The sequence below is a fragment of the Leucoraja erinacea genome, chromosome 6 (genome assembly GCF_028641065.1).
Source record: "Leucoraja erinacea ecotype New England chromosome 6, Leri_hhj_1, whole genome shotgun sequence".
NCBI classification, from domain to species: Eukaryota; Metazoa; Chordata; class Chondrichthyes; order Rajiformes; family Rajidae; genus Leucoraja; species Leucoraja erinaceus.
Window position 1 is genome coordinate 47,678,337 of NC_073382.1, and position 24,498 is coordinate 47,702,834.

A 24,498-nucleotide genomic window follows, 5' to 3' on the forward strand; every position below is an offset into this window, starting at 1 on the left:
CACATACTAGGGACAATTTACAATTTACAGAAGAAAATTAACCATCAAACCTATATATCTTTGGAATGTAGGAGGAAATCGGAGCACCAGGAGAAAGCCCACATGGTCACAGGTAGAACGTACAAACTTCGTACAGGCAGCACCAGTAGTCAGGATCAAACCCGGGTCTCTGGCACTGTAAGGCAGCAATACCGGTGCGCCACTGTGGTGTCTTTTGATTTGGATAGTTTTCTTTGGAACTTCAGAGGTTGAGGGAGAACTTGATAGAAGTGTATAAAAATTATGACAGTCCCTTTTTCCCCGGGGTGGAAATGTTCACCACAGTATAATATGAGAGGGGGCAAGTTTAATGGAGATGTGTGGAGCAAGTTTCTTTAACATAGGGTGGTGCAGGCCTGCAACACGCTGTCAGGGGTGGTGTTGGAGGCAGGTTATGATAGTGATATACAAGAGGCTTTTGGATAGGCACATGTAACTGCAGGCAATAGAGGAATATGAATCGTGTTCAGGCAGATGAGATCAGTTTAACTTGGCATAATGTGTACGAAGGAACTGCAGTTGCTGGTTTATACCGAAGATAGGCACAAAACTCTGGAGTAACTCAGTGGGACAGGCAGCATCTCTGGACAAAAAAAAAAATTGGTGACATTTCGGGTCAGAACCCATCCTCAGACAACTTGGCATCATGTTCGGCACAGACATTGTGGGCCGATGGGCCTGTTCCTATGCTGCACTGTTCTGTGTTCTATGTCACCTATCCATGTTCTTCAGAGGTACTGCCTGACCCACTGAGTTACCCCAGCACTCTGTGTCTTTTTTGAGTAGTTTTTTTTTTTTTTGCAACCTTGATTGCTTGTTTAATTTACTGCTGTGCTGCGTAGGGGAAAAATTGTTTGCAACATTGACGGAGTCCTTTGTCCTTCTTCTAGTTTTCGTATTTGGAGAAGCTTTTGTTGGTCCACGGAGCGTGGAGTTATATCCGAGTGACAAAGTGCATCCTTTACTGTTTTTACAAAAATGTGGTGCTGTATATAATCGAGGTAAGGAGTATTATCTGTGCATCGTTAGTAATTAAACGTAAAATGGATGCTTGAATTGAATAATGACTGGGAAACACAAGCTGGGCCTCAAATGATGTTCCAGAATTGGAGCAGCAGAAATTTCTTCCCATTTGCGTTGGGAATAGACGGTTTGGAGACATTATGTTTGATTGCATTTGCAATTATCCAGACTAGTTTTATTGCAACTTTTCAATCGTCTCACATATTGAAATGGGACTCAAGTTTCACGCTCGTCATGCCTCACTTCTGTTTTCTCCAACATTGACCGCTTTCGATCTTGGCCTTCTAGATCAGATCTCTGATAACTGAAGATTACACCAACAGTTATATATATTATCCTTGTCCCTCAATACCTTTTAATTTTAACCAAGAATGTACACGTTTCACTGAACACAGAATGGCAAAGTGATTTATCTGTCATGTTAGCTTTGTTTAGTTTAGTTTAATTCAGAGATACAGCATGGAAACAGGCCCTTCAGGCCACCGCCGACCATCGATTACCCATTCACGCCATTTCAGTGTTATCCCACTTTCTCATCTAATCCCTACACACGAGTGGCAATAAACAGAAGCCAATTAATCTACAAGCCGTACGTCTTTGGGATGTGGGAGCAATCTGGAGGAAACCCACGTGGTCACAGGGAGAACGTGCAAACTCCACACATAGACAGCACCCGAGGTTGGGATTGAACTGGGGTTGCTGGTGCTGTGAGGCAGTGGCTCTACCAGCTGTGCCACTGAGCCACCCATATTGATGGGCCTGTACTCCAGAGGCCTGGTCTGCCAGAATGAAAGCAGAGTGAAAATTCACCAATTAATAAACCTGGAATAGAAATTCCATAGAAATAGTTATTCGTAACACTGCCCATGAAGTCATGAGGTTATTCTGAAAACTCGTATGGTTTAGTAATGCTCTTAAACTGGTAAAAATCTGCTGTCTTTACCTGGTCTACGTGTTCCTCCAGACCCATTGCATTCAAGAACATTGTGGTGGCCAAGACAATGGATACTTAATGTGGAGATTGGCAGGTTCGTGATTGAAAGGGAGTGAGGAGTTATGGGGAGATGGCAGGAGAATGAGGTTGAGAGGGAAAGATAAATCGAAATGTTGTCAGTCCATTCTCTCCACAGGTGCTGCCTGACTCGCAGAGTTCCTTCAGCACTTTGTGTTTTGCTCAAGGTTCCAGTACATATAAGTGAGGCACAGTGGTAGAGTTACAACCTTACAGCACCAAAGACCTGGGTTCGATCCTGACTATGGGTGCTGTCTGTACGGAGTTTGCACATTCTCTCTATGACTGCGTGGGGTTTCTCTAGGTGCTCCGGTTTTCTCCCACGTTACAAAGACTTACAGGTTTGTAGGTTAATTGGTTTCTGTAAATTGTCCCTAGTGTGTAAGATAGAACTAGTGTACGGGTGATCCCTGGTCAGCGCGGACTCGTTGGGCCAAAGGGCCTGTTTCGACGCTGTATCTCTAAACTAAACTAAGGATCCTGACCCACAGATGCAGAAATATCTGCTGTGTTCCTCCAGGACTTTGTGTTTTGCTCAAGATTCCAGCTTCTGCAGTTCCCCGTGTCTCCAATATTGACAGCTGTTGAATACAGCATAAAAACATTTAATACACAAAACAAATCTGGAATTGTGAATCTAGCGTCTGTAGCCTTCCTTTATCTTGCTACGCTCTCTGCCATTATATAATCCTGATATCATCAGAGGAAACCTAAGTAGGGAATGGACTGGGGTAACAATATTTGCAATGAGCAACAAAATAATAGCCAGTTCCTTGTCAGGTGGTGAATCTGTGTTCCTGACGCCTCTAGCTGTTAAATAGCGCAGACTTGAAGAAACAGATAATCTCCAATCTGGATGTTGCAGCAAGCAAACATGGGAAACATTTACACGCTTTGAGAAACTTCAGCAATCAACGGGATCTACCTTTTGATGCTTAACACATAGCAACTTCAAAACTATGAAAAATATGTTATACAAAAACTCAGCTGATTGCAGTTCAGTCTCCAGCTACTCACCCAAGCATGTTTTTGCTTGTCAAGCAGATTTAATTATATGGTCTTTACAAGAATTATTCATTTAAGTGTTGATGTTTGCAGGTACTATTCAAGGTAGCGGTAATTGGAATCAATGCCATGCTCCTGTGGCACCATGCAGCAGGGAGGAAAAGTATGTAGGTGCCAGGATAGGAACTGGGCGGCACAGTGGTGCAGCGGTAGATTTGCTGCCTTACAGCACCAGAGACCCGGGTTCAATCCTGTCTGTATGGATTTTGTGTGTTCTCCCCGTGACCTTCATAGGTTTTCCCTGGTTTCCTCCCACACACGTAAAACGTACAGGTTTGCAGGTTTGTTGGGTTCAGTAAAATTGTAAATTGTCCCGAGTGTGTGTAGGATAGTGTAAGTGTGCGGGCAGTGGCGGACTGGCCAGGGTGTCAGCTTGCCCGATGGCAAGTGGGCCCCTGATGAAGTGGGCCCCCTATATCAAGTGGGCCCCTGATGAAGTGGGCCCCTGATGAAGTGGGCCCCCTATATCAAGTGGGCCCCTGATGAAGTGGGCCCCTGATGAAGTGGGCCCCCTATATCAAGTGGGCCCCTGATGAAGTGGGCCCCTGATGAAGTGGGCCCCCTATATCAAGTGGGCCCCTGATGAAGTGGGCCCCCTATATCAAGTGGGCCCCTGATGAAGTGGGCCCCCTATATCAAGTGGGCCCCTGATGAAGTGGGCCCCCTTTGTCTCCTGGCAACCAATATTTTTACACCCAGTGCCACTGTGTGCGGGGATCGCTGGTCGGCACAGTCTCGGTAGGCTGAAAGTCCTGTTTCTGCACTGTGTTTCTAAACTAAACTAAACTAAACTGCAGATGCTGTTCAATACACTCTCAACCCCATTCTCCTGCCTTCTCCCCATAACCTTTGACACTCTTACTAATCAAGAACCTGTCAATCTCTGCGTTAAAAATACCCAAAGATTTGATGGGCCGAATGGCCTAATCCTGCTCCTATGGCTTATGATCTTACACACCTCTATAAGATCACTCCTTGTCTTCCTATGCTCCAAGGAATAAAGTCCTCGCCTGCCCAATCTCTCCCTCTACCTCCAGCCCTCGAGTCCTGACAACATCCTCCTAAACCTTCCCTACACTCTTTCCAGCCTCTGTATAGTATGATTTTACTGAATTGCATGCAAGACAAAGAATGTCACTAGGTATCTGGGTTTATATGACAATTAGGTACCTTCGAACCTATAATAGTCAGTTACTTACCGACATTGATGGTTGTTTGACAGAACGTGGATTCAATTGTACCTATTGTCTATTAATTCACAGTTTAGTTTAATTTGGAGATACAGTGGAGAAAGAGGCCCTTCGGCCCACTGATTCCGCACTGACCAGCGGTCAGCCCGTTCACTAGTTCTATCCTACACACTAGGGACAATTTACAGAAGCCAATTAACTTACAAACCTGTGCGGCTTTCACTCTAGTTCTATGTTATCTCCTCTTTCTCATCCACTCCTTACACTCGAGAGGCAATTTACAGCACACAATTAACCTACAAACTTGCATGTCTTTTGGAGTGTGGGAGGAAACCGGTGCACCCGGAAAAAGCCCATGCAGTCACAGGGAGAACGTGCAAACTCCATACAGATAGCACGCGTAGTCAGGATTGAACCCGGGTCTCTGGCGCTGTAAGGCTGCATCTCTACCATTGTGCCGCCCTGATGGGCTGAATGGTGTTGCCTGTTCTTTTTGTTTCTCTTCCTCGTAGAGGCTGCTGTGGTAACTTGTTGTTCAGAGGTAACGTGTGCCTGTTTGACAAGTCTATCTTGTGACATACAGCAGAGTAATAGCTACCATCCACATAAATTATGTCTGCTGTCAAGCATGGAAATACCAGCATCGATCAAGAGGAGAGAGCTGCTGGCTAGATTTTTCCCAAGCTGTCAAATATGTTGCTTATGATTTATAGAGTTATGGTGAGATTGTACTGGTCATCTTGACTCTTTCCAGTGTATATAAAAACAGTTCAAATTACTTGGCCCCATTGAAGTGAATGCATTAGAATGTAAAACTTAAAATTCCTATGAAACAGGGACTTCTTGTACCTTGCCATTGCTGGAGTTCATGATTTACAACTAAAGATCCTGACCAGAATGACATTTATCTTGTGTCCAAAGTGGCTGATGAAAGGCGATGATGATGTTGCCTCACAGCTCCAGAGACCCCAGTTCAATCCTGACCTTGGGTGCTGTCTGTGTGGAATTTGCACGTTCTCCCTGTGAACATGTGGGTTTCCTACGGTTTCCTCCCACATTACAAAGACGTGTGGGTATGAAGGTTAATTGGCCTCTGTAAACTGCCCCTAGTGTGTTGGATAGAGCTGGTGTACTGGTAATAATCGGCCAGCACTAGTTAGAACTTGGTTAGAACTAGTGTGAATGGGTAATCGATGTTTGGCGTGGACTCGGTGGGCCGAAGGGCCTGTTTCCATGCTGTCCCTTTAAACTAAACTAAAAACCATTAACCAGGTGATGAATCAATTGTTAATTTATTAATTGGAGGAGTATTAGCCAAGTCCCTGGAAAGAAATTCCTTTGAGTTCCTCAAATTGTGGCAAGGGATATTCACGGTTTATTTGAACCACAGAAAAGGACAGAGTTAGTGTGTATGATAGTGCTAGTGTAGTGTGTGGGGATTGCTAGTTGGCACAGACTTGAGATGCTAAATAACCTATTTCTGTGCTGTACCTCTAAAACTAAAGTAAAAACTAAAACTAAATGCATATTACAATGTTCACTGTCCCATTAGGCTGCATATCAACTAGCTGTACGTCCCACAGAGTCTGTGTCGACCTGTGATCTCTATACACTGACATTGTTCTACACACTTGCGACAATTTTCAATATTTACCAAAGCCAATAAACCTACAAACTTTCACACTGGTTCTATCTTATTCCTCTTGCTCATCCACTCCCTACACACTAGGAGTGTGGGAGGAAACTGGAGCACCTGGGGAAAACCCATACGGTCACAGGGACAACGTACAAACTCTGTATAGACAGCACCCGTAGTCAGGATCGAACCCGGGTCTCTGGCGCTGTAAGGCAGCAACTCTCCCTTTCGTCACCGTGCCACCCCCGATCTCCCGTTTCCCAAGCATCTGTTATCTTACCAATGACGAAAGTTTAACACTTCATGGATGAATAAACTGTTGACTTTTTCTCTGGTACAGCTTTGGTTTGCGTTTGTCAATGGATTTTCAGGACAGATTCTCTTTGAACGCTGGTGTATCAGCCTCTATAATGTGGTAAGTATATCCTCTCATTGCACCCAACCCGGAAGAAGGTACAAAAGTTTGAAAGTGCGCACCACCAGACTCGGCTTCCTCCCCTCCATTATCAGGCCTCTGAACCATCCTTCCATTAGCTTTGGTACTGTCTGATTCACCTCTACCTCATTGCAAATAATGAACTTTGTCTATGGAACTGATGCGCTACAATGCTGAAAACTATGGTTACACAAAAAAGCTGGAGAAACTCAGCGGGTGCAGCAGCATCTATGGAGCGAAGGAAATAGGCAACGTTTTGGGCCGAAACCCTTCTTCAGACCTGAAACGTTGCCTATTTCCTTCGCTCCATAGATGCTGCTGCACCCGCTGAGTTTCTCCAGCTTTTTTGTGTAACCTTCGATTCTCCAGCATCTGCAGTTCCCTCTTAAACAATGCTGAAAACTATGTTCTGCACTCTGTACCTTCCCCTTTACTGTTCCCTTTATCATGTATCTGTACACTGTGGACAGCTCGATCTAATTAGGTGGAGTCTTTCCACGCAACAAGACCTCAGATGCGATAATAAACTGTACCTTGGCACATGCGATAATAACTTAAACTAAACTATTGTACTTGAGTTTGAACTGATTGTTTAGTTTAGGGATAGTGCATAGAAACGGCCCCTTCTGCCCACTGAGTCCGTGCTGACCAATTATCACCAGTACACTTGCTCTATCCTACACACTAGGGACAATTTACAGAAGCCAATTAACCTACAAACCTGCACGTCTTTGGGATGTGGAAGGAAATCTACACGGTCAAAGGGAAAACATACAAACTCCCCACCTATAATCGGGATGGAACCACCCCTCTACCGCTGCACCACCCTGAACTTCTTCCCCTCCATTATCAGGCTTCTGAACAGTCCTTCCATAAACTGGGGTACTGTTCGATTCACCTCCATCCCATTGTGGACATTGGACATTGTAGATTATTGCACAGAGGATTAAGAACAAAAGTCATGCTCCCCTTTCTTATATCATATCATGGTTTTAAAAAAAAGGTACATGGTATGTTTGATAGACACAAAGTGCTGGGAGTAACTGAGTGGGTCCGGCAGCATCTCCGGACAAATCGGATAGGTGACATTTCGGGACCCTTCTTATGACTTGGCATTTAGTCTTGAATAATCAAGAATCTACCAATCTCTGCCTTAAAGATATCCATTGACTTGACCTTCTGTGGCAATGAATTCCACAGATTCACCGCCCTCGGACTAAAGAAATTCCTCCCTATCTCCTTGCTAAAGGTACTCCGCAGGTAAATCCCATCTGCGGGCTCTGTTTGTTAGCAGTTTGTATGTTCTCCCTGTGACCGCATGGGTTTTCTCCAGGTGACGTGCGGGTTTGTAGGTTAATTGGCTTCTGCAAAATCATTGCTCATGTGCAGGTTAGACCAGTGTACAAGTGATCTCTGGTCGGCTTGTTTCCACATTGTATCTCTAAACTAAACTGCAGTGTATACGGTGTAATAGTAATAGTCACAGAACCCCATAGAGGATTTTTTTCTTAATTTATTTCAATGATCTCTCTCCAGATCTTCACTGCCTTACCCCCATTCACAATGGGCATCTTTGAAAGGACCTGTAGTCAAGAGAACATGCTGCGATTCCCACAACTTTATAAGATTACCCAGAACGCAGACTGCTTCAACACAAAGGTAGGTGTTACAGACAACTCCGACCCACAGTGCTGCTGCCAGGACAAACGGCCTTTAAGGCCAAGATAAACTATATTATTAAGACGTTTGAACCTTGTGTAACCTTGACTCAGTGTAAACTACTATTCTTACACTGGTACTTGGGTGTGTATGTTTAGTAAGATTTAACTGAATTATATGCTAAGAATTTGGGGCTGCACAGTGGCGCAGTAGTAGAGTTGCTGCCTTACAGAGCCAGAGACCAAGGTTCGATCCTGACGGCGGGAGCTCTCTGTATCGATGTACACATTCTCCCTGTGATCACGTGGGTTTTCTTTGGGTGTTCCTTTTTCCTCCCTAACTCCAAAGACGTACAGGTTTGTAGATTAATTGGCTTCAGTAAAATTGTAAATTGTCCCTAGTGTGTAGGATGGTGCTAGTGTGCCGAGTAATTGCTGGTGGGCGCGGACTTGGTGGGCCGAAGGGCCTGTTTCCATGCTGTATCTCTAAAGTCTATAGTCTAAACTTTTATAGCTTCGAAGTATGTGACAATAATACCATTGAAATTCATTCTCATTGACAAGTTGCATGTGGCCAACTTCAGTATGTCTAAAATAGACACAAAGAGTGGAGTAGCTCAGCAGGTCAGGCAGCATCTTGTCCTTCACGGCGTTTCAGACCAGGGTCACAGGAGAACATGCAAACTCCACACAGACACATTTTGGGTCTGGATCAATCTTGTGTCTCTGGCGCTGTGAGGCAGCAAGTCTACCAGCTGCACCACTGTGAAAGGGGGATAGGTGGTGGTTTTCATGAACAGAATAGTGTAGGGAAGTATACTGGAATGAACTGCAGTGATGAGGATAGGAATAGGGAGTAAACCATTTAAAACGGAGACGAGGAAACATTTTTTCTCACAGAGAGTGGTGAGTCTGTGGAATTCTCTGCCTCAGGTTCTCTGGATGCTTTCAAGAGAGAGCTAGATAGGGCTCTTAAAAATAGCGGAGTCAGGCGATATGGGGAGAAGGCTGGAACAGGGTACTGATTGGGGATGATCAGCCATGATCACATTGAATGGCGGTGCTGGCTCGAAGGGCCGAATGGCCTACTCCTGCACCTATTGTCTATTGATATTCAAAATGTTTTGCCCCATTCCAGCCTAATAAAGATCAAAAAATCGAAACACTGCTCTGGGTTTCTGAAAGTCCTTTAAAATATATACAATATCTCCAAGTGACTTGCCATTTCGCAGAAGGTAACTAAATAAAGTGGTGTAGGATGGAATTGCAGATGCTGGTTTACACTGAAGATAGACACAATATGCTGAAGTAACTCAGCGGGTCAGGCAGCATCTCTGGAGTAAACGAATAGGTGACCTTTCGGGTCGAGACCCTTCTTCAGAGAGTCAGGTGAGAGGGAAACTAGAGTTATGAAAGGGTACAGAACAGATCAGAGCCAGCATGGATGACCAATGGGCCCACAATGGTCCATTGTTGGGGAGAGAGGGACTGCAAGGGTTTACTTGAAATTAGAGAAATCAATGTTCATACTGCAGGATTGCAAGCTACCCAAGCAAATTCTGAGGTGCTGTTCCTCCAATTTGCGCTGCAATAATGGGGGAGGCACAGGACAGAAAGGTCAGTATGGGAAGGGGAGTTCAAATGTCTGGCAACTGGGAGGTAGCATAGTGGTAGTGGGAAGATATAAAAGACAGAGGACTTGTCGAAAAACCAACATTCCTTCAACACAAATTGTTTGTGATTGAAGCTAACCCTGGAAAGACACTGGTTTAAAGATGGATTCATGCCCTGGTGCCCTCAGACTGTGATCAAAGCTGGAAACGGCAGTCCTACTGACTGGCCTTCCAGATGCCTTACCAACTGAGTTTTTCCCAAACTACTGTGTGCAAAAGTGTTTTTGAAAAGGTGTCGTCATTTCAGAGAAATACAGAACTGCAGATGCCTGTTTCTACCAAAGATAGGAACAAAGTGCTGGAGTAACTCAGTGTATCAGGCAACATCTCCGGAGACCATGAATAGGTGACGTTTCAGGTCGGGGCCCTTCTTCAGTTATTTTGAAATGCTTCCACTAGTTGAGACATTGGTTGTAAACAAGAGCAGTAGATTTATGTTTCTCTATGTGTGTCTAGAGGCAATGGTGGAGTAACCCTTGACTGGAAATGTGTTTTCCCGTAGGTTTTCTGGGGTCACTGTATAAATGCTTTGATTCATTCCGTCATTCTCTTCTGGATTCCATTGAAGGCACTAGAACAAGGTAGTCAATTCTTCATTATTAGTCTTTAGGATCTGTTGCAAAGTAAAATGTCATTTACATGCACTTCATTTTTAAAATATAGAATGATTTAAAAGCACATAAAAAGACAGCAACTCTGAAGATATACAAGGTTTTTTTCCCTTCAAAATAAAATATGGAAATATATTAGTTTTAACTTGGAACATTTCTAAATGTGTGGCGTGGGAACAGGCCCTTCGGCCCAACTTGCCCTGGCTGACTAATATGCCCCATCTACACTAGTCCCACCTGCCTGCATTTGGCCCATATCCCTCTAAACCTATCCTATCCATGTACCTATCTAAATGTTTCTTAAACGTTGTGATAGTACCTGCTGTTGCTGCTGGGAATGAGCTTGGCTTCTATAAGACCATAAGACATAGGAGCAGAGTTAGGCCATTCAGCTCACCGAGTCTACTCCGCCATTCAATCACAGCTGATCCATTTTTCCCTCTCAAGCCCATTCCACCGCCTTCGCCCCGTAACCTTTGACACCCTTCCTATTCCTGTCAATATGCGCCTTAAAATACCTAATGTCTTGACCTGCACAGCTGTCTGTGGAAAATAATTCCACAAATTTCTCCTCATCTTCAATTTGAAATTACGTCCTTTTATTCTGAGGCTGTGCCCTCTGGTTCTCGACTCTCCCACTACTGGAAACATCCTTTCCACATCCCGCGGTCTCTTTACCTATGTCTTGCCACCCTTGTTTAGATTGTCTGTAGATACTTTTGATTGTCAACAGGTTCTATTAAGAAAAGAAATACAGAGGGGACTGGATGGTACAGAGAACCCTTGGAGAGCCCTTATTTATTCTTTGGACAAATAAAAGACGACACAGTGGCGCTGCGTTATAGTTGCTGCCTTACAGCGCTTGCAGCGCCGGAGACCGGGTTCGATCCCGATTACGGGTGCTGTCTGTACGGTGTTTGTACGTTCTTCCCGTGACCTGAGTGGATTTTCTCCGAGATCTTCGGTTTCCTCCCACACTCCAAAGGCATACAGGTTTGTAGGTTAATTGGCTTGGGAAATGTAAAAATTGTCCCTAGTGGGTGTAGGATAGTGTTAATGTGTGGGGATCGCTGGTCGGCATCGACTCAGTGGGCTGAAGAGCCTGTTTCCATGCTGTATCTCTAAATTCAAAACAGACTGAAATGCTGGAAAGTTTCTATATTTAAATGGTGTACTGTAAATGAAATTAGTTTAGAAGGTCTCGATTCACAGTGTATGGGTGGCACAGTGGTGCAGCGGTAGAGCTGCCACATTACAGTGGCAGAGACCCAGGTTCGATCCTGACTATGTTCCCCCTGTGACTAAGTAGGTTTTTTCCCGGTGCTCCATTTCCTCCCACATCCCAAACGCATGCGGATTACCCCAGCACTTTTGTGTCCGAGTACAATGGTAAAAATAAATTAAAAGATGAAAAATAAATAAATTGTGTCATTTAGTAGTTTTTTCTCTCCTGAAAGAAATGGCCAAATATTATACAGAAAGGAACTGCTGATGACCAAAGATAGACACAAAATGCTTAGAGTAACTCAGCAGGCCAGGCAGCATCTCTGGAGAACATGGATAGGTGACGAATAGAAAACATCGCCTATTCCTTTGCTCCAGAGATGCTGCCTGACCTGCTAAGTTGCCCCAGCATTTTGTGTCTATCTCCAAATATTGTAGACTTTAGTTTAGTTTAGTTTAGAGATGCAGCTCAGAAACAGGCCCTTTGGCCCACCACCTCCGCACCGATCAGCGATCCCTGCACATTAACACTATCCTACAGACGCTACGGACAATTTACATTTATACCAAGCCAATTAACCTACAAACATCTACTTTATTGGAGTGTGGGAGGAAACCGAACATCTCGGAGAACACCCACACGGTCACGAGGAGAACGTACAAACTCCTTACACACAGCACCCATAGTTGGGGTTGAAGCCGGGTCTCTGGCGCAACAAGTGCTGTAAGGCAGTAACTCAACCCTTGTGCCACTGTGCCGCCCTAACAAATAGTTGGTGTAAATGAGAATGGTGGTGATGTTAAGGGAAGCTCCAGCACTGTAAAAGAGATACAACGTGCTGAGGTAAGTCAGCCCATCAGGCAGCATCTCTGGAGAACATGGAGAGGCAATGATTTGGGTCGGGATTCTTTTATTCCCTCACTCATTTACACTTTACTTTTCCATTTTCCGTTTTAAGCCTTTTCTTTCTGACATAATTTCTGACAACTATGTATTTTTTTTCCCTAAACTTGACCATCCAGTGGCAATGGTAAATCCTAACCAAGTCTTCTCATGCCATAACACATGGAAGCAGAATTAGGCCGTTCGACCCAACTGAGTTTGCTCCGCATTCGATCATGGCTGATCTATTTTTCTCTCTCAAACCCAATTTCCTGCCTTCTTCCCATAACCTTTGACACCCTTACTGATCACAGGAGTCTTCTTCCTTGTCTAAAGAACCTTCCGTCTGAAGAAGAGTCCCAACTCGATACGTCACCCATCCTTTTTCCCCAGAGATGCTGCCGGACCTGCTGAGTTACTCCTTGTCTCAGTCCTTTTCCCTGTGTCTGCATTCCAGCACTGAACTTGGGAAGCAACCCGATGGCAGGAATATTATAACCAGGCACTTTTGTTGAATATCCACCATATTTCATGCAAATACTTAGCTGAATGACCCTATTTGCAACACCAGGTACAAAAATAATACATTTGAGAGAAATTATGCAATTTGTAAACTGTCATTAGTTCCAGGTAAAGATAGCTTTATTTACATTATATTAATTTGCAAGTGTCAACATTGGGAATACTGTATTCACATGCCCTTGTGATACTTGATGGTGACAGCATAGCGCTTATCAGTGCAGAATCCACAACAGTAATTTCTGCATGTAATCATATTTGTATCTTTTTATTCTTCCAGATACAGGTTTTATGAATGGTTATGCTATGGACTATTTAGTTCTTGGGAACATTGTCTACACAGTAAGTTCAGCAATCTCTGTCGTATCCTGAAGCACAGTGCTAAAGCTAACAATATAGCTTGTTGCGTTCGATTATATATTTGTCTTGTTTGTGTTGGCAGTACCTGCAACTGAAGCACATCTCACATGAAGTTGTGACATGCTCAACAGCAAAAGTGTTAATGTGTACATGGATCCAATTAGATTTCTGAAAATCATATCATAAACATTCGGTCTACACAATGCATTTTACTCTTTAATCATCTTGAAAGTGAGCGGCACGTTGGCGCAGCGGTAGAGTTTCTCTCTTACAGTGCCAGAGACCTGGGTTCGATCCTGACTATGGGTGCTGTCTATATGAGTTTGTACATTCTCCCTGTGCCTGGGTCCTCTGGTTTCCTCCCACATTCCAAAGACGTGCAGGTTTATAGGTTAATTGGCTTCTGTAAATAGTCTCTAGTGTGTATAATAGAACTAGTTTATGGGTGATCATTGGCCAGCGCAGACTCAGTGGGCCAAAGGACCTGTTTCTGCTTTATCTCTAAAGTAAAGTAAACTAAGGTTGCCAGAACGCAAAGTGCTGGAGTAACTTAATGGGTCAGGCAGCCTCTCTGGAGGACAGAGACAGGCAACGTTTCGGGTCGGGACTCAAACCCAGTTTCCTGTCTGGAAAGTTGCCCTGTCTATCTCGCCTTGAGTTGGGGTCATGCAGCACAGAAACTGGTCCTTTGGCCCAACCTGTCGATGCCAACCAAGTTGTTCTGGCCTGTGCGCCGTCATTTCAAACACCCACCAACTCTATGTCGAATTACTTGCCCCATGGGTTCTCATTCCCCTCTCTCGTTTCCCCCCTAGCCTTAGACTCCCTTCCCCTAGTAAAAAGCTTGTAACCATTTACTGCATCTATGCCCCTCATGACAATGCCTGACTATAAGGTTGGCATCTTTCACATATAATAGTTGTTACAATGCAGTATCTCCACTTAAATCTTGGAGTAAGTAATCTTTCACATTTGGGGTATTCCTCAGCTGGCCAACTGAGTTCCATAAAGAATGGCACTTCTTTGAAAATGAAAGCAGAAAATCATGTTGATCCAAAACTAATCCTTTCACATCTGGAGGAGAAAAGATATCTGCCTGAGAATTTTAGATGCTGCTGAATCAGAGCATGGACGTGGCTCTGCAGTTTCTCTGCTCATACTCATGCTGGTGAAGGTTGGGTGTGGTTTTATGAGGCAATTGCATAATATTACTAATGGTTATTGTAGGTTTATCATTGTCAAGTGCACAGAGCTTTGTATTTTTGTTTGTGTGTTATCCAATTAAATCCGATGATACTATACATAAATACAATTCACAAGTGCAAGAGCACTTTCTCAACCACTGATTACACACTTGGGGCAATTTGAAGAAGGCAATAAACTCACAAACCCACGCGTCTTTGGGATGTGGGAGGAAACTGGAGCACCTGGAGGAAACCCACGTGGTCACAGGGAGAACGTGCAAACTCCACACAGACAACAGCTAAGGTCAGTATCAAACCCGGGTCTCTGGCACTTTGAGGCAGATGCGCCGCCATGCCGTCCTGACCTCGCGTGCTGTCTGTGTGGAGTTTGCTAGACTATACTATTCTAAAAATATACTATTCCAAAACTATACTATTCCAAAACTATCTCAATGACATATCCCACAATATTGCAAGTAGACAACTCGAATGCCGAATTATACAAAGCTGAGCCAGACATTCCTCTTATCTTAAACTCGTCATATTATACAAAAGAAAATGCAATCGTCACTCAGTGAAGCCGCCGATGGATGTGATGGAATCAAATTGCAACATGCAGTCCATTTGGTTTCGGAATGTATTAAATGCTTATGTCCTGTTAATATGCAATAAATTGCATCATGATAATCTGTGGTAATGTTATCTTGACACATTTTCGTCACTCTGCAGTATGTTGTCGTGACTGTGTGTTTGAAAGCCGGCATCGAGACAACTGCATGGACGTCGGTAGGCAAAATTAATATACGTATTTAAAATCTTTATAGAATGCTCGTTTTGGAAATATCACTCAACTACTTTTAGTGCAGTTAAACTATTGAAATGGAGAGGATTCTGACTTATTGTAGTTAAAATTTCTTCCATTTCTTTATCGTTTTGCAATTATTTGGACCACAAAAGCTTTATTAATGGTATTTATTCATCATTAATCCAACCTGTAACGTCGCCTATCCATGTTCTTCTGGGATGCTGCCGAACCCCCTGTTACTTCCACATTATGTGTCTGCCTTTATTAATGAAATATTCAACATGACAACTAAATGCAAAACATTCATAAAATACAATTTTGGATGTTACTGTATCTTAGATAGTAGATTTTGATGCTCCAACTAAACAATTTGAAAGCATTGGGGAAAGTCTTTGTTTGATTGAGATCCAGCCATATAAAGGTTGAGACACAAGAAACTGCAGTTGCTGGAATCTTGTTCAAAACTCAAAGTGCTGGAGGAACTCAGCGGGGTATGCAGTATCTAGGGAGAGAATGGACAGACGACGTTTCAGACTGGTAATTCTCTTCATACTGAATATAACATTTGGCTTGCTTGCCTTACTGATTATTAAACCATGACAAGGGCAGAATTTAGCCATTTGGCCTATTGATTCTACTTTGCCATTCGATCAAGGCTGATCTATAGTAAACCCTCATTACAACGGATCATGGGGGGACGGGGTGGTGGGGGAGGGGGGGGATAGTGAGAGATGGATGATGGCCGATTGCCCGCTATAACCGAGTAAGGGATTGGCTCCAACCACCGAGCAGTCACTCAGTGAAGAAAGGCGTTGTTTTCAAATACTACATTATTTTTAACAGCTCTTTTCTTCTTTTTCTTGCGAATGAAACATAAACCAAAGGAATAGTTAGATCTCGTCGGGTTTTGAGCAGCCAGGCTGTTGTCGTGAGCAACCTTGAGCGGCCAGGTTGTTTTAGTTTAATAGCTAAAAGTGTATTTTTGTTACTGCAAGTAAAAAATACTAAATGCTGTTTGTTACATTGTTTTATAGAGTTACGTGTCGATCAGAGCGTTTGCTTGTCAGTGTAAATGCCTTGCCAATGTCAATGAATTATCAATGTCAATAGCCTACACAAGGTAACAAGCAGCCTGTGTTCTTAAAGAGAAAGTCTGATATAGCCAAAATTCATTATAAAGAGTTCTGGAATGACAAGGGATGACATGTCTCATGGTGTGTTGCACTGCTGTTGTGTATTTAATATTGTTTCCTTTCTCTAGTTCAGTCACTTGGCCGTGTGGGGCAGCATTGCGTCGTGGTTAATCTTCTTGGCCATCTACTCTATCCTCTGGCCCACCGTACCTCTAGCACCAGACATGCTTGGGCAGGTAAGACTTGTCTTCTCATTTTAAATAATAGCAGCTGATGAAATATGGAATGATTGTCAGCACTGTAAGACTGTTGAAAGAGGGGACCTTGCCAAAAAACACTTGCACAAAGCAGAAAATAAATGAGCTGTGAAGCTATCAGATAATCTGAAAATGCTACTGAAGTGATAATATTGCAAAACAAACAAAAACGTTGAGATGTGAAAATCATTTGAGATGTAGAAAATGTGCTTATTACCTTTTAAGTTAAATTCAAGAGCCTAGAATGTCTAATTGTCATATGTACTGACATCGGAACAATGAAATTCTTTCTTGCTGTAGCATAATGGGCCTGTAAACGCAATAGATATAGATAAAATCCAATCAATTAATAACCACAATACTAGTGCAAAAAAACCCAATGTTCTTCATGCAACCAAAACAGTCCATAGTAGTTCTTTGTTGAAGTTAGTGCCGTGTAGTGTTCAAGAGCCTGATGGTTGCTGGGAAGAAGCTATTCTTGAACTTGGTGGTCATGGTTTTCAGACTCCCATTTCATCATCTCGATGGTAAGAGTGAAATGAGAGTGTGGCCAGGGTCGTGTGGATCATTGATGATGTTGGCTGCCTTTTTGAGGCAGGGCCTCCTGTAGACCCCTTCGATAGTGGGGAGGTTAGCACATGGGATTGACCAGGCAGTGTCCAGCACTTGTTGCAATCTCATTCATGCATGGGCATTTGATGAACCAGGCCGTGATGCAACCAGTCTATATTATCTCTACCTTTACATGTTTGCTGAAGAGGAATTTATTGATCTGGCAAAATGGAAAACCATGAGGAGAAAGGCTGGCCAATGTAAGGTGCAGACGACTTGTTAGCGTACCACTGAGAAATCCATTTCCCGATGCATTTTAAACAGCTCCCCCCCTGTCTTCAGAAACACTGGGGGTAAAAGGGGGATGGCATGGTGATGTAGCAGCAGAGTTGCTGCCTTACCACGCCAGGGATCCGGGTTTGATCCTGACAATGGGTGCTTTTCTGTACGGAGCTTGTACGTTCTCCCTTTGACCCATGTAGGTTTTCTCTGGGGAGCTCCGGTCTCCTCCCAAACTACAAAGACTTGCAAGTTTGTAGGCTAATCGGTTTCGGTAAAGATAGCAAATTGTCCCTAGTAATGTACGGGGATTGCTGATCAATGCAGACTGAGTGGGCCGAAGGGTCTGTTTTCGCACTGTATCTCTAATCTAAACTAAATATCATTCGTTTAGTGATGCAGCATGGGAACGGGCCCTTTGGACCATGGAGCCCAGCGGTGCCCATGTCCAAGAAGTGAGTCACGGGTGGCAAATTGAAGCAGCTGCAGGAAGTTGTTTACTCAGAACACCTCCACAATTACTACCCATACAATGGGAACAAAGATTAGAATATTCGACCAAGGAGTCACTAACCGCAGTGTAAGCTCCACAACATGCAATGGGTTTGGTCATATTTGATTTCAGAAGTACTACAGATTCTTCTTTCAAAGACTTCACTCCTTCGATTCACAGGGCCATAGAGGCTGCCTTTTGCCAACATTATGTCAACAACGTTCGTTCTGCCTTTGACACAGTAAAATACCCTGAGACGCAAGGCAAGAATGTTGATGAAACCAAAGTTGACAATGATAGATTTGCAAGCAGAGTTGACCACTGTGTAATCCTGTAAGGTCCTTTTCCAGACGTTGCAATGATTCCCAGATTGAAAATTAAAGCCGTGCTTCCACATATTTTTTCGGGGGTGGCAGGGTGGCACAGCGATAGAGTTGCTGCCTTGCAGCGCCAAAGAACCCGGTTCAATCCTGACTAAGGGCGCTTGTACTCTTTCCCTGTGACCACCTGGGTACTCTCCGATCAATCTGTCAATCATCACCTTAAAAATACCCAATGACGGCCTCCACAGCCATCTGTGGCAATGAATTCCACAGTTATACTACACTCTGGCTAAAGAAATTCCTCCTCATCTCCATTCTAAAGATACGTCTTTTTATTCTGAGGCTGTGCCCTCTGGTCCGAGATTCTTTCACAAGTAGAAACATCCCCTCCACATCCACTATCCAGGCCTTTCACTATTCGGTAAGATTCAATGAAATCCCCCCTCATTCTAAACTCCAGTGAGTACAAGCCCAGAGGGTGGGAAATCTATGAAATCCATTGCCACAGAAGGTTGTGGAGGCCAAGTCAATGGATATTTTTAAGGCCTAGATAGATTCTTGATTAAGTTCAAGTTACATTTATTGTCACGTGCACAAATTGGTACAGTGAGATTTGAGTTATCATACAGCCACACGAATAAAAATTATACAATACACGATAGAGTTTAACATGAACATCCCCACCCAGTGGAATCAACGTTTCCCACAGTGAGGGAAGGCAATAAAGTTCAGTCATCTTCCTTCTTCACCCGTGGCCGGAGACTTTGAGCCCTCCGCAGTCGCCGCTACGGCGGCCCGATGTTCAAGCCCTCTCTCCGGGATGATCGGAGCTCCGGCGTCGGAAAGGAAGAACACACTCAGCGGCTTGGAGTTTCCGAATCGGCCACTTCTTACCGGTGATCGCGGCTCCCGAAGTCCACAGGCCGAGCTGGGCAGAGATTTAACACTGGCGACCCTGTGTTAGTACGGGTGTCAGGGGTTATGGGGAGAAGGCAGAAGAATGGGGTTAAGAGGGAAAGATAGATCAGCCATGATTGAATGGCAGAGTAGCCTTGATGGGCCGAATGGCCTAATCCTGCTCCTATCGCTTATGAACTTATGAAACACTAACGAACTAGAGTACATAGCTTCAAAGTGAGGCACAGTGGTGCAGTTGGTAGAGCTGCTGCCTCACAGCACCAGAGGCCCAGGTTCGTTCCTGATCTCTGGGGCATCGTCTGTGTGGAGTTTGCACATCCTCTCTTTGACTGAGTGGGTTTCCCTCCAGGTGTGTCGAGCTTCTGGGCCATTGGATGCAGCCAGACCAGAGTCCCAAATAAAGCCAAGACACACACAACTGTTTTACATGTTTCCTTAGAAGTCTAAGCTCCACAGAACTATTGGGAGCCCACGGTTTCCGGGCAGCACAGTGGCGCAGCGGTTAGGGCTGCTGCCTTACAACGGCAAAGACTCGGGTTCGGTGCTGACTACGGATGCTGTCTGTGCTGAATTTGCATGTTCTCCCTGTGACCGCGTGAGTTTTCTCCGGATGCTCCAGTTTCTTCCCACACCCCAAAGTCGTACAGGTTTGTAGTTTACTTGGCTTCTAGAAATTGTAAATTGTCCCTAGTGTGTAGGATAGTGCCAGTGTATGGGGTGATTGCTGGTTGGCATGGACTCGGTGGGCCACAGGGCCTGTTTCCATGCTGCATCTCTAACGTCTAAAGCAAGGTCTAAACTGACACCACCTTTGCCCATCCCCCTCCCCCTCCCAGCAGCCACACACACCCTTAAGTTTATCTGCAGCTGTTACAGTCTAGGCAGGTGGTCTAAACCATTCAAAGAAAGCTGTCTCTGTTCCAAATTCTATCCTGATTATTAAGAAGGGAACCAATGCCTAATTTTGGCCCAACATTATGTACCTTAGTCGGAGAATGCCATCAAAAATGGGTGAATTTTGCTGACCACAAGTCCAGGCCAAGACTTTATTCCTTGGAGTGCAGAAGACTGAGGGGTGATCTTTTAGAGATGTATAACATCATGAAGGGAATAGATAGGGTAAATGCACAGCATATTTTAGCCAGAGTAGGGGTATCATAAACCAGAGGACATACTGTAGGTTTAAGGTGTGAGGGGAAAGATTTAATAGGAACCTGAAGGGCAAGTTTTGTACTCAGAGGGTGGCGGGTGTATGGAACGAGCTGCCAGAGGAGGTAGCTGAGGCAGGTACAATAAGACCATTTAAATGACACTTGGACAAGTACATGGATAGGAAAGGTTCGAGGCATATGGACCAAACATGGGCAAATGGGCTTGGTTCCTTGAAGGCAATTTGGTCAGCATGGACAAGCCCTAAGGGCCTGTTTCTGCGCTGTATCTCTAAAGTCTAAAGGTGCTGTGAGCATTAATACTGAAATGCAAGGTAATCAACTACTAAGTTAATTAGCCTCTAAATTGCCCGTAGTATGTTGGATATGAAAGTGGGATAGCATAGAACTAATGCGTGGGTGATCAATGGTTGGCGTGGACTCGGTGGGCCGAAGTGCCCGATTCCACGCTGTACCTCGAAACTCGAAAATAAAGCTTTTTGCTGTCCTTCATTACACATGACAATAATAAACCTAAACCTAACGAAATGGGTAATTGCACACTTTCCGATGCTATGCTCCATTTATCACATCTTTGCCTGCTAACTTAACCTCTATATTTTTACAACCACCTATACCCTCTTTACAACTCAGTTGCTACCTACCAATAAAATTAAACTCACAAGCAAACCTTCGCTGTCAAATGGTGTTTCCCATTTGCTTCCAATGTGAAATGGAGAAGGTGCCCGCATACAATGTTAAATGTATGCCAGTGAGATTTTGGACAGTTGTTTTGCACCTGTCTTCAGCTACCCGCCACCAGGGCAGCTGTTCTGTGTTTGGGTACGTTTACTGAACCGTTTGAAGGCTTAAGACATACTTGCAGCCTGCTTTTATTGTATTCCATAAAAACTGCAATCAGTCTTTCCCACTTGCATTCGCTTCCCCAGTGCGTTGTCAATTATCTGAAACTAAACTTGGCTGACGATAGAATTACCACCAGGAATAGCAAGGAAGCATCAGAGGCAAAGAACCTTCTCCACAGACTCTTGGAAAGCTCCGCAGATGCACTGTAGAAAGCTAACTGTCGGGTTGCATCACAGCTTGGTTTGGCAGCAGCTCTGCACAAGACCGCAGACCAAAATTGCTGAGCTAGACATAAAATGCTGGAGTGTCCCAGCAAGTCAGGCAGCATCTCTGGTGAAAAAGAATGGGTGACATATCAGATCAGAACCCTTCTTCAGACTCGAACCAAAATGTCACCCTTCCGTCTTCTCCAGAGATGCCGCCTAACCCACTGAGTTACTCCAGCACTTTGTGTCTATTTTCGGTAAGAACCAGCATCTGCAGTTCCTTCCTACAGAAATTGCAGAGGGTTATAGCTGTAGCCCAGTCCATCACACAGACCAGACTTCCTACCATTGACCCCATCTACTGCGTCGGAAAAGCAGCCAACATAATCTTGCCCCACCCCGATCATTTCTTATCCCTGTTCCCATCTGGCAGAAGATACAGAAGTTTGAAAGCGCACACCACCAGACCCAGGAACAGCTTCGACTCCTCTGTTATCAGGCTTCCATAAGCTAGGTTACAGTCCGATTCACCTCCACCCCATTGAGGACATTGGACTTTATCTCTGGAACTGATGCGCTACAATGCTGAGAACTATATTCTGCACTCTGTATCTTCCCCTTTGCCCTGTCTATTGTATCTGAGTTTGAGTTCATTGTATTTATGTACATTTGATCGGATAGCATGCAACACAAAGCTTTACACTGTACCTTAGTACACATGACAACAACAAACCTAAAATATTCCCCCATCAAAAGTCTCTGGAGAACGCGGATAGGTGACGTTTCTGATCAGGACCTTTCTCCAGCACATTTATGTCATTTTGTGTAAACCAGCATCTGCTGTTCTTTGTTTCTATATTCCCCCGACGTTTTTTAATGAGTTATTTTTATTCAGGAGAGCGATTGATAGAATTTTGGATATGAAGGAATATATGGTTAGCGCAGAAGTATTGGATCATAAAGAAGGTCCAAATGAGCTACTAGTGCTGTTATTTTTACGCTCTTAATTCATTTTGTCAACCACCCATGTAAAATACATCCTGACAGCTGTGTGCTTTATTGCGGAAAGGTTTTGACAAGTATCTGGAGGCTAGTGGATTATAAAACCTGGTTGTACTGTATAGAGGAAAAACTGTCCATTCGCAGTAAACAGAAGGAGGAAACATATATTTAATATACGGTGGAATCTTAATTTGTGGTAACTTGCCAAATTGAAACTGGAGGTTGCTCCATGAATCTGCACTGCTCCTGAATAAAAGCTAGTGTCTTCTGAGAGGCTATGATTTGATGAACAGCTGGCACATTTTAAGGCTTGACGGCATGTTACAAATTCTCGCTACGCCATCCCCGCTGCAGTTGCCGAGCATTGATGTTCAGAGGCTGGTGGCTGCAAGACTTCAGAGAATTTTATTTCAAGTGGCATATTGTTTCTCAGTGCTGGAACTAAAACAGCCAAATGTTCTTGACGCTTCTCGACAGAAGTCGTGACATTTAAACTGGATTAAGTGATTTTCTGAAAAAGAGACAAAGTGCTGGGGTAACTCAGCAGGTCAGGCAGCATCTCTGGAGAACGCGGATAGGTGACGTTTCTGATCAGGACCTTTCTCCAGCACTTTGTCCTTTTTTTTTAACTGAATTACTCCAGCACTTTGTGCTTTTTTTTTGTATTAAGTTACTCCAGCACTTTGTGTCTTTTTTGTACTCCAGAGATGCTGCCTGAGCTGCTGGGTTACTCTAGCACTTTGTGGCTTTTCTTGTTTGAATCTGCCTGATGAATTGTCCCGACCTAAAACCTCACCTATCACTATTCTCCAGAGATTCTGCCTGACCAATCAGGTTACTCCAGCACATTGCGTCATTTTTTGTAAACCGGCATCTGCAGTTCCCTGTTTCGACAAGTAATTTTCTGAACCAGACATTTTGGAGAACTTTAAAACTGTCCAGTGTACAACTGTAAACAAAATGCCAGTTTAGTGGTTGTTACTGTCTCCTATGGTGGGGGGCATCTTGTGATTTCAATTGGCATGTAAAGTAAATTGGATCCAATAAATCAAAATCAGATAATGAATAAAATCAACAGCCTAATTTATTCTGGTGTCATTTTTGTTTAGAGATACAGTGCAGAAACAGACCCTTCGGCCCACAGAGTCCGTGCTGACCAGCGATTCCCGTACATTAGCACTATCCGACACACTAGGAACAATTTACAATTTTTACCTAAGTCAATCAACCTGTAAACCTGTACATCTTTGAAGATCTCTCAGTTAAGGGTCTTGTCTGCTTTATATACAGCTGCCTGCTGTTTAGTTTACAGAGACTGCACGGAAAAAGGTCCTTTGGCCCACCGAATCCGCACCCGACCCCTGTACACGAGCACTGTAATATGCACTAGGGACAATTTACAATTTTACCGAAGTCAACTAACCTAAAAACCTGTACGTCTTCGGAGTGTGGGTGAAACCGGAGCTCCCGGAGAAAACCCACGTGGTCACAGGGAGAACGTACAAACTCTGTACAGACAGCACCCGTGGTTTGGCACAGACACTGTGTGCCTGTTCTTGTGCTGTAATGTTAATTGTTCAAAAATGTACAATACGTTTTGCACATTGAGATTCTGAAGCAGGATTTTCGAGTTATATATTCACTCTTCTCTTTGAAAGTATTGAAGACCTGCACTGAGTTATCAAGAGGCTGTGAAAAGGTCACTAAATTTCCTTGGCTTGGTTTGTGATGGCTTGTCAGATAATCAAATAATCCAATGGGAAACTTTTGCAATGATGAATTATGAGAGTATTTCAAAGATTACCTGGGAAGAATCCTAAATTTCTATGTGCGAGTGCCATGAATTGAAAATAGTTGATTTGCCAAACGCAAAATTATTAATGTAATTCTTTCCTGTAAAACTGCCAGTAACTTTGTGATTGTCAATTGCAAGCATTCATACTGAATTGTTAAGTAGACCAAATCAAGCTTGTACCTGGAGTGACTTTGCAGGCAAACATAC

General features: G+C 43.9%; 1 protein-coding gene across 5 annotated transcripts in view; it reads left to right on the plus strand.

Annotated features, from left to right (window-relative positions):
* The window catches only part of atp8a2 (ATPase phospholipid transporting 8A2), a 279,344-nt gene that overhangs the window by 217,568 nt on the left and 37,278 nt on the right, over positions 1-24,498 (plus strand). For all 5 annotated transcript variants that reach the window (XR_008723613.1, XM_055636930.1, XM_055636932.1 and 2 more), the window contains exons 27-33: positions 930-1,040; positions 6,306-6,380; positions 7,938-8,060; positions 10,235-10,313; positions 13,250-13,311; positions 15,243-15,299; positions 16,580-16,687. Coding sequence is in view for 4 of the 5 variants with exons in the window: in XM_055636930.1 (XP_055492905.1) it covers positions 930-1,040; positions 6,306-6,380; positions 7,938-8,060; positions 10,235-10,313; positions 13,250-13,311; positions 15,243-15,299; positions 16,580-16,687 (615 nt within the window). In the remaining variant the exon portion in view is untranslated. The remainder of the gene's footprint in view (positions 1-929; positions 1,041-6,305; positions 6,381-7,937; positions 8,061-10,234; positions 10,314-13,249; positions 13,312-15,242; positions 15,300-16,579; positions 16,688-24,498) is intronic.